A 10,026-nucleotide genomic window follows, 5' to 3' on the forward strand; every position below is an offset into this window, starting at 1 on the left:
ATGATGATGATGATGATGATGATGATGATGATGATGATAATCTTTGGTGAGATTCATAGCCTTTGGGGCTGGTTGGTAGCTCAACAGCTCGAGTCCTAACCAAGGACTTAGGAACTGTTAAGGTAATGTCGGAGGATATAAGCTGTTCCAAGTAGGGTGGTTTTCTGTAGAATCAGAATGTTCAAATCTGATAAATTTAAAATTTCCAAATAGCGAGGTAGCCCTTTAGGTATTGCTCCAAGGGCTCCAATTACAATTGGGACAACACACTATTTCTTTTTCCACAGTCGCTCAATTTCAATTTGCAAGTCCCGGTACTTTGTGATTTTTTCTTGCTGTTTATCTTCAATTCGTGCATCTCCAGGTATTGTAATGTCAATGAACCATACTTTTTTCTTTTCAACTATTGTTATGTCAGGTGTGTTGTGGACCAAGTGCCTATCAGTCTGAATTCTGAAGTCCCACAAGATCTTGACTTTCGCATTCTCTAAAACCTTCTGAACCTGATGTTCCCAGTGGTTTTTGCTGTACTCAAATCCAAACTTTTGGCACAATTTCCAGTGAATGATCTTAGCAACGCGGTCATGGCATTGTAGGTAGTCAGTTTGTGAAATTTTGCTGTACCCACTGATCAAGTGGTCGACTGTCTCATCTTTCTCATTACAGAGGCAACATTTGCTGGTGGTGGTAACATGCTGAGTTTTTGCCTTCATGCAATTTGTGGCTAAGGCTTGTTGTTGTTATTGGTTTTAGGGATTACTGAGAAAAAGCATAAGAAACTCAAAGTAATCCCACCTTGATTTTGTTGAGGCAGATTTTAATTATGTTAAGTATAGATGGTGCAGACAGAAAATCTGACAGGCTTTCAGGATTGATGTCAGTCCTTTGAGGTAAGCCACGTCAACAAATAGACAAGGCAGCAATTCAAAGAATGTTTTTATACATGGAAAGTAAAATCCCAGAATCTTAAAAGCCTGTCAGAGTTTCCATTTGCCCCATCTTATACCAAATAGAATCAAGGCAGTTTTATCTTGAGTTTCTTTCTCACACTTTCCAGACTGAGTAGCTTTTTCATCTCTTTAATGGTTCGTCCATTCCCTTACCAAAGTCACCTCTATATTGCTTTGCACATAGTTATGTCCCAATGATTCATGACTGTAAATAACTGGCACAATAATTTACCGCCATTCCTGATTACACAACCTTGTCTTACTTTTATATGTCAAGAACAGGGACATTTAAAAAAAAAAACAGCTTTGACGGCAAGGAGAATTGTGATAATCATGACTTATTTTGTGATTCAGAATAGTGCAATATTTAATGTTTGGATAAGGCCATTTTAGAACAAAAGAAATTAACATTAAGAGGAAGAAAAACCCAATTTTAAAAACTCCTGTGTGTTTAATATACAAAATGTACATTCCTGGTTTCTGTTATTAATTACAAAGTAGATAGAATCCCTGCCCCATTGATATAGATCTTGAAGAATAAGGATAAAGAAGGGAAAATTTATTTCCACTTATGATGTTATTAGTTTCCCTATGCTAGCCACACTTTGGATGTGAATAGGACACATCAGTGAAAAACAATAGTGTACATATTCTATTATCTGTTGCAAAAATTCAATTTGTGAAAATATTTTGATTCAAATGCTGATTAAGATTACAATTTGAGTGGCGGGTTTTTTTTTGGGGGGGGGAGCTGAACTTTGTGTATTATGTACGGTAAGTGAATGCCAGGGGGAAAAAATCTAAATTATATTGAATACATTTATTCTGTTCAGAAATGTGGAAACTTGTAAGAAACATTCTGCCTTTTTTTAACCCCAGCTATGAGAGGAGGGTGGGAAGTGGAGCAAGTGTTTCACAGTTGACAATGTCCATCACCCTGTTTAGTGATGATGCCTGGGGGGTAAAAATAGCAAGAATGACCTCATGGATTTTAGCAGCAATACTGAAGAGACAAAAGAGCAGCTTTAAAAGGCCAGCAGAGTTGCAGTCAAAGGACCTGGACTCTTAAGGTTTGATTCTGCTCCAGAAGGGAGCTATCCCGCTCCTTCTCTCTCTCTCTCTTTATGGAGAGCTGGGAGTTAAAAACAGTATGTGACATGCCCTCCTCTCCAGGACTGGATGCTGCTATCAAGCACTTGGACCAACCATATGCAGGTACCCATTTTCTTTGTGCCCTGAACTTAACAAACTTCTTTCTCTTTCTGTATTTTTTTTCATAGGGATGTTTGCCTGAGGAAGGAAACTGAATTAGGAAAGAGAACTTAAAAAAAATTAATTAGGAAAAAGTAGGATGACCTACAGAGCCAACAGTGAGTTGGAACCAATGTATTGTGCTGTCCCTGGTAGTTTCTTTCAAGAGGACAAGAATTTATCATGATAATAATACAGCTATTTTCACCACTGATACTTTTTTCAAATGGCTGCTCTGGGAAAATAATGTTGAAGTGTCTGAATCATTAATCTGATCTTGTTATGTAATAGAAAAGGATAGTTTTGCTAGAAATGTTACACTATTCCCCTTTCCATCCTATTTTCTGCTTTCCATGATAATGAGGGCTATTGTTATTATTAGCATTTGATTATAAAATAAACTATAAAACAAGGCAGCTTTTCCATCTTCATTTCTTTGACTTCTTAAGTGGAAGCATGGTGGTAACTGAAGGCAAAGGCTTACCAGTGTTTTATAACATCTACTGGAGTCATCTAGTAGATGTTTTGCTGTGCCAATATGAGACTGCTAAGGAGAGGTTTTGTATCATCTCATCAATGTACATTTTGTTTACTATCAATACATTGTAACCTTTGTGCTAAGCCTGCTGTCAGTATTAGGGCAATTTTAAAAATCAGAGTTACACACAATATAAGAAGCACTGCTCACTTGGAACTTCCATAGGACTGTACTTATATACTGGGGAAAGTGGGTAATTTTTTTAATAGACATATTTTAATAGAAATATTTCTGCTTAGACTAGAAAACCTCCAAAGTCTCTTCCAATCCTATTATTATAATATGCTTTATTCTATTCCTATTCTAATTAGGGATACGGAGTATTATTAATATTTTTTCTACCTCCATTTCTATGGATTATTATGTCACTCTCCTTGACTCTCAATCTGCTTAATAGCAGAACTGATAACATCCCAGTATCAATATTTATCTAAAAGAGTGCAGATGCCAGGAATGTATAGACCCTTCAAATCTTAGCAAATCCCCAAAGACTTCTGAGCTGAGGGCCTGCAAAGCAAAGGAGGGAGGAAAGAAGGAAGGATATGGGACTGAGAAGGAGGGAGGGAGGGAGATTGGAATGAGAGGGAGGGAGGGTCTGAGGGAGGTCCTGCCTTAGAACCTGGCCACCAGCAGCCCTGCTGCCTTTTTGCCATCCCCTTGCCCCCTCCTCCTGACCTCTTTTGATGGTCTTCCATCCTATCACTGAGGATGCTTTGTTTCAAAGCAAGGTCTCCTCGCATGGAGAGGAAGTAGGCCTCTCTCTGACCCATGCAGCTTGCCCTTCCACACCCACCATAAGCAACCTGGCCAATGAGAGTGAGCACAGCATCAGCAGCCTCAAGGAGGAGGTAAGCTCAGCTAGGTGCCCCCTCAGGGAAGCGGGGCTGGGCTGGGCTGGGCTGCAGAGTCCTTGTGCCTTGGGAACTTGAGGGCCAGGTTGGATGTTGCCCTCCACTCTCCAGGGCTCCAGACAGCCTGTGCCACTGTCCAAGGATCCTCTGTGAGGTTCTGGTGGATGAAGGTTTGGCATTTGCCCTGGTCTCGACTTCCTCCACTGGAGACCTCTGGATCTAGCCTCTCAGTCTTGCCTGGCCTCCATAGGAGGCGGAGGATGACGTTCCTGCATGTGGAAGTGCGGAGGAGAAAGTTTGCAACAGTGGTGGGTTGCCAATTTTTTTTACTACCGGTTCAGGCACGTTTCCACATACAACACTTTTGCACATGTGCAGAAGCGTCTGGGTAGGTGGACGGAGCCTCCCCCGCCGCTACTATCAGTTCACCCGTTCCGGGCTGAACCGGCGACAACCCACCTCTGGTTTGCAGGAAGAAGTTTCCTCTGAGTCCAACTTCTGCCTTGACAGATCTCTGGAGAGGAGGAAAGAGTGGAGGAGGATCTGCTTGAGGGAAAGCTGTCTCAACAAGCCAGCATCCTTACCACACACAATTTGAAATTTGAGATTCAAGAAGGGCCATCTTCCCTTGTGCAAGACCAGGGAGTACTGCTTCCCTGCCTCCTCCTTTTCTCTCCAGAGATCTGTAAAGGCAGAAGTTGGACTCGGAGGAAACTGTTTCCTGCAACCTTTCTTCTTCACGCTTCCACATTCAGCAACTTCCGTCCTCCACCACCTGCTTTAATGTGAGGGGGTACAAGACAGGGAAATACCAATGACCTCTGGGATTGGAGAATAGTGTCTCCTTAAGCGTGCTGTGTGTGTGCGCACACGCTCATACACGCACACAATTCTAAGCTTGGAGACTTTTATTCACATCTGGGTTTGCAAACTGCTAATCGTGCCTGGGTTTGGGGAGAAGGCCCTCTCCTTCCTCTGTGAATAAAAGTCCCCAAACTTAGAATGTGGCGTGTGTGTGTGTGTGTGTGTGTGTGTGTGTGCGCGCACGCGCATGAGCACACACATGAGCTTGGCTGCTAGCATTTTGGGGAGGTGAGGAGTTTGTGGGACACCAAATTGTCCCCATGTTGTGTTAGCCAGTGCGACTTGTTCCATCCTAATGCAGCTGGCCCGAGTCAGCCATGCCTAGTGAGTGGCGGCAAGCTGGCCACCCCACCCATGGTCATGGTGACCTGGCTGTTACCACCCAGCCACACCTACCCAGCCACGCTCATCTAGCCTCTGTGAGTCGTCATAGTTTTACGTGCAACTGGCCTTTTTAGAGCAACCATAATGCTGATGTGGCCCTCAAAGAAATTGAGTTTGACACCCCTGGCTTACAGAAAGCCTAACAGTGCAACTAGGAGCTAACTAAGGTAAATCTTTTCTTTTTGATGTATTAGGGCTCTATTTACCCTTGTAGGTTTCTTTCCCACAGGTATAAACTGGTATCTTTCACCTGATCACCTTGTAATAATTTCTGAGTATATTAAATAGCTATCAAGAATTTACTAGTTTGAATTTTACTGGGTCAGGTCGAAGTTTTAGTTGCTCAATCATGAAGGCTCTCTGGAATTTACTGCCAAGGATTTCTTTTCCTCTATCAAAGTACTATGACATTCTTGCATTCCTTTATTGGAAGAATGCAACATTGAAGATTATTCATTTGTGAACCAAGAACATTCCTTGTCATCAGTAAGGCTATTTTGCCTTACAGATGCTACAAATGTAGATTTCTTTATACAACCCTGATTGTGCTTTTTGTTGTTGTTCTTTACAGAGCTTAATCGTGGGGACAGCATGCAAGAAAAAAACACAAAGGAAGCCAAAACCAAATGCAGAACCATTGCATCCCTATTGACAGATGCCCCCAATCCCCACTCCAAAGGTGTTCTGATGTTTAAAAAACGCAGGCAGAGAGCTAAGAAATATACCTTAGTCAGTTTTGGGAGTGTGGAAGAAGACCGCTGCTATGATGAAGAAGACGGAGTCTTCCCAACTAGCGAGTCAGAATTTGATGAAGAAGGCTTCTCTGATGCTCGAAGTTTAACCAACCACTCAGATGGAGGCAACGCCTACCTTGACATTGAGAAGCCCAAAGGACGTCCTGCACAAGAGGAAGCCCAGCTACCGCAAGGGCTGAGTGAAGCCTCAGGGAGAGGAGCACGATTATTTGAGCAGCAGAGGCAGAAAACTGGGAAGCAGACGTTGGAAAATATGTCTGCCCAGAACCCAGAAGCAGAGCTCCCAAATTCAACCATTCAGCCTACACACAGCGTCATTGGTATTGAAGCACCAATGCCATGGAAGGCGGAAAAGACTCCCTTGAGTGTCCATTTAGAATCTGCACAAGTTTCTAATGAGCTGCCACCACCTAATCCTGCTCAGCTCCAGTCTCCGTCTGTTATCTTTGGAGAGGGAGCCCAGTTATCTTCAAATACCTCAGGCATCTTCAATAGGTCTGCTCGGCCTTTCACGCCTGGCTTTTCTGGGCAACGTCCTACGACATCATCTGTTATGTTTAGACCTTTAGTGCTAAAAAAAAGTAGTGAGAGGGTAGGTGACCAGAGAACAGCTGCCCCTCCTGTTCCCCCTGTTGTTTCAGGTACAGTCCTTCCTGCCCCTCCATCATCAGAGCAGTCTAAAGGCACAGCAAGCACATCTGTGTCTCTGTATATCCCAACTATACCATCATCAGTACAGACAGCAGCAGATGCAAAATCAGCAGAAGCTAAATCACTTTCTAGAGCAGGTAGAACGTCCACTGCTTCTATATTTCTCTCGTCCTCTTCTAGACCAGCTGTGGATGCAGTCATAGCTACATCTACCGCATTGTCTTCTCCACAAACGCAGGATTTTGCACCTTCTCCTTTTTATGTTAGTCCAGTTCCACAGCCCCTCAATCAGCCACCAGTCCAGCAATTCACCAGCAATGTCTCTGATATTCCACGACCCGCTTCTGAGCCTTTGGCCTCCAGGGAGCAGAGGGTTGCAGTTCCAGCTCCCAGAACAGGTATCTTGCAGGAGGCCCGCCGCCGAAGCAGCAAGAAGCCCATGTTCAAATCTGTAGAAGAGAAGAAAAAGAATTCCCCAAATCCAGAGTTATTGTCCCTTGTGCAGAATCTGGATGAAAAACCCAAAGGGGACCACCAAGGAGCAGGATTTGAGTCAGGCCCTGAGGAAGATGTCCTCAGCCTGGGAGCAGAAGCCTGCAACTTTATGCAGTTCTCAGGCCGGAAATTCAAGACCCCACCTCCAGTAGCCCCAAAGCCTCAGCAGTCAAGCACCCTTAATGGAATGGTGAATGGCTCCTCTCCTGCACATGGCCTCTCTCATTTGAAGGGGAAAGGGGCGGAGCTTTTTGCTAAGCGGCAGAGCCGAATGGATAAGTTTGTGGTGGAGGCTGTACCAACCTCAAAGCCAAGAACTCCATCTCCTGCACCTTCTCTTCCCTCTTCCTGGAAGTATTCATCAAATATTCGTGCCCCACCTCCCATAGCTTACAACCCATTACATTCCCCATTTTACCCATTAGCAGCTAGCAAATCCCAGGCCACAAAGGCAGAGAGCAAAGTTAAAAAAGCACCAAGCCACAAATCAGGGATCAAAGTCATTGACTTCCTCAGACATCAACCATACCAACTAAATTCTGCCATGTTTTGTTTTGGGGAGACTCCAAACATCGGTGTCCAGACCCCTACAAGTCCAACAGTTCAACAGTCCAGCTTGTCTTTCACACCGGCCAAGCAAGCCCCTGTGAAAACAACCAGGACCTATGAAATTCGTCGTTTTTCCACCCCTGTCCCAATGCCAATTTCAAGTGGTGTGGCTCCTACAGTGTTAGCTCCTCGTTCTGCCACAACATTGGATGAACCAGTTTGGAGGTCAGAAGTGACCTCTACTTCTGCGCCTGCGTCCCCAGGGCCATATCAGGGAGTTCCCCTCCAATATCAAAGTTCTCCTGAACTCAGCGAGATGAATAGAGGGGTTTCCTCCAGCTGGCCCAAATCATCCCTCAATTTCCAGGTAGCTAGACCCAGGTTTTCAGCATCCCAAACTGGAATGCAGGCACATATTTGGAGACCAGGATCTGGTCACCAATGAAAAAAGTTTTTTCTGTTTGTTTTAATATCTTCAATTTTGTAAGTGAGATTAGTTTCAGCTCACTGCTAATTGTGCTCTGGATTGCAAACTTAGGTTTGCTTCTGTGCAGTGTGCAAAATGGCCATAGACACAAGCTAGGTATTTAAGCTAAATGCTTGTCTTTGTGGTTCCCTTCTTCTGTTTAAACCTAATTCCTATAAATTAGATCAGTGAAGACAAACTGGAGACAAACTGCCTTTCTTCCTAAACCCCAACCCCAACCCCCATTTTTTGGGTTTGAAATTCTTCAACAGGATTCAACAGGTTTTTTTTTTGTATTTTTGGAGCAGGAAATTAAAATAGTGAAAGTAGATAGCTTTTTCATTTACATGGCAGATGAAGGAGACTCATCTTAAGTAACAGGAAGCAATCCAAACTTTATGAATAAATTTTACCTCTGGAGGAATGACAGCCTGCCTCCATCTAAACCCAAAGATGGACAGAGAAATAAAATTGTCAAGAGTAGGGTGTTGTTTTTTTTTTTACAGGGAAGCAACCCTTCATTGTACCCACATTTTGGATTAGCATTCTAAGACAAATAGGGGACTCCAGTCTGCTTTATAATCTGTATGTATGTATGTATGTATGTATGTATGTATGTATGTATGTATGCATGCATGCATGCATGCATGCATGCATGCCTCTGGATCAGTCTTGACTTCTGGCAGCTGCCCACCAGCTGTCTTCAGGCCTAAAGCAGGACTAGAACATAAGTCTATGCTGCTTTATAATTCTGTTGCCAACATCTGGGGCTAAGATGTTTGATTGAGACCCAAATTCAAGGTCCTACTTAGCTCTAGACCTCCCTGGGGCAGTCAATATTTCTCAGGCTTCTTAAGAGAGCTAAAGGAGTGAGGAAATGAAGAGCTAAACATTATGTGTTCCATCATGAACCTCTAGAAGAAAGGAAGGCAAAAACACACACATGTATGTATAAATAAAGCAGAACATTTGAAAGGCACTGGTTCACATATATGTATCTGCAGCCTCAGCCTGTAATTACTAAATGGGACAGGAGCCAAAGACTAAATCCTTCCTTCTCAAAGTCATAGCAGAAACTAGGCATGACTTTTAGGGCCAGGAAAAGACTGAAAGGGCTGGAATGAAAAAGGAATAGAAAAAATGACTTTCTAGGTTAAGTGGCTGTGATTTAAATACAGCCAGATGACCTTAGTCTCCCTATCTTCTTCTGTCCCATTTTTTCCTAACTGCAAGAAAGATACAAATATAGAGAGAATTTACTCATCAAGTCTTTTCTTGGCAGCTATTTTCCATAAATCAGAAATAATATTTTCTGGAGGCTCCTGAGGAAAAAAGAACAGAGGTTGAGAGAATTCATGGGAGCAAAAAGTGAAGTGTTGACTATTGAATTTGTTAAAATAAAGCATGGCATTCATCTCTTATTATGAGAGAGCAAGTAGAAGGGGAAGGGAAGTATGAGGAAGTGTGTGAAAATTCATGAGGTAGGATTTGCATTCATATCTAAGATGATTGATTTAATCACTAAGCCAAAACATCAGCAAAAGTCCTCATAGGATCTTGCAATTTAATTCAAGATAGCAAGTGAGGAGAAGTTATTTTACAGCTACTTGAAATCTTTAAAAGTGCCCAGGTAGTGATGCTAGAAGCAAGATGATATTAATCCCAGGATTACTCTGCATTCACTCAGTCCCTTGAAATTTTGTGATGGGGGTTGTATTAGGAGTGCAATACATAGGAGAAAACACTAAAAATATAATCTTATGCTGGGTCCTCCTTTGCCAGTCATCACATCTAGATCCTTGAGAATTTGGTGTCAAATGCCCAACATTCAGTCCAATTTTAAATTAGCCCATTTACAGAAAATTTACATGAGCTGAAGTCAAAGGATTGGAATTTGAAAATTGTGTATTTTATCTTAGATATCAGGGTCTTTCCTAGGCTGCATGGCTTGACATCAATCAAAACTGCAGTTCTTGAACTGGCTGTCTGAATATCTGCCAGAATTATTTATATTATTTTGACAGTTCTTGTTGCTATGAATGGGAAAGGAATGACATGCAACCTAGTTTATCTGGACCTTCATTCAAGTGAATTTCAGACTTTAGCTACAACGGGTAACATTTTAATTAAAATCTCTTTTTCAGAACCAATTTTGTCTAAAATTGTCCAGACAATTTTTGCAATGTATGCCATTAATGTAATCATATAGGTAACATTTTTATGAATTTTGCATCAATTTATACGTTTTGTATGATTACACAAATCATGATGT

At 42.4% G+C, this 10,026-nt stretch overlaps 1 protein-coding gene across 1 annotated transcript in view; it reads left to right on the plus strand.

Annotated features, from left to right (window-relative positions):
* The window catches only part of SYNPO2L (synaptopodin 2 like), a 64,659-nt gene extending 56,926 nt beyond the window's left edge, over positions 1-7,733 (plus strand). Inside the window, exon 4 of the mRNA XM_032232258.1 lies at positions 5,410-7,733. Within this exon, the coding sequence (XP_032088149.1) occupies positions 5,410-7,733 (2,324 nt within the window). The remainder of the gene's footprint in view (positions 1-5,409) is intronic.
* Positions 7,734-10,026: the final 2,293 nt, after the last annotated feature.

Source organism: Thamnophis elegans, chromosome 15, assembly GCF_009769535.1.
Source record: "Thamnophis elegans isolate rThaEle1 chromosome 15, rThaEle1.pri, whole genome shotgun sequence".
Classification (NCBI taxonomy): Eukaryota; Metazoa; Chordata; class Lepidosauria; order Squamata; family Colubridae; genus Thamnophis; species Thamnophis elegans.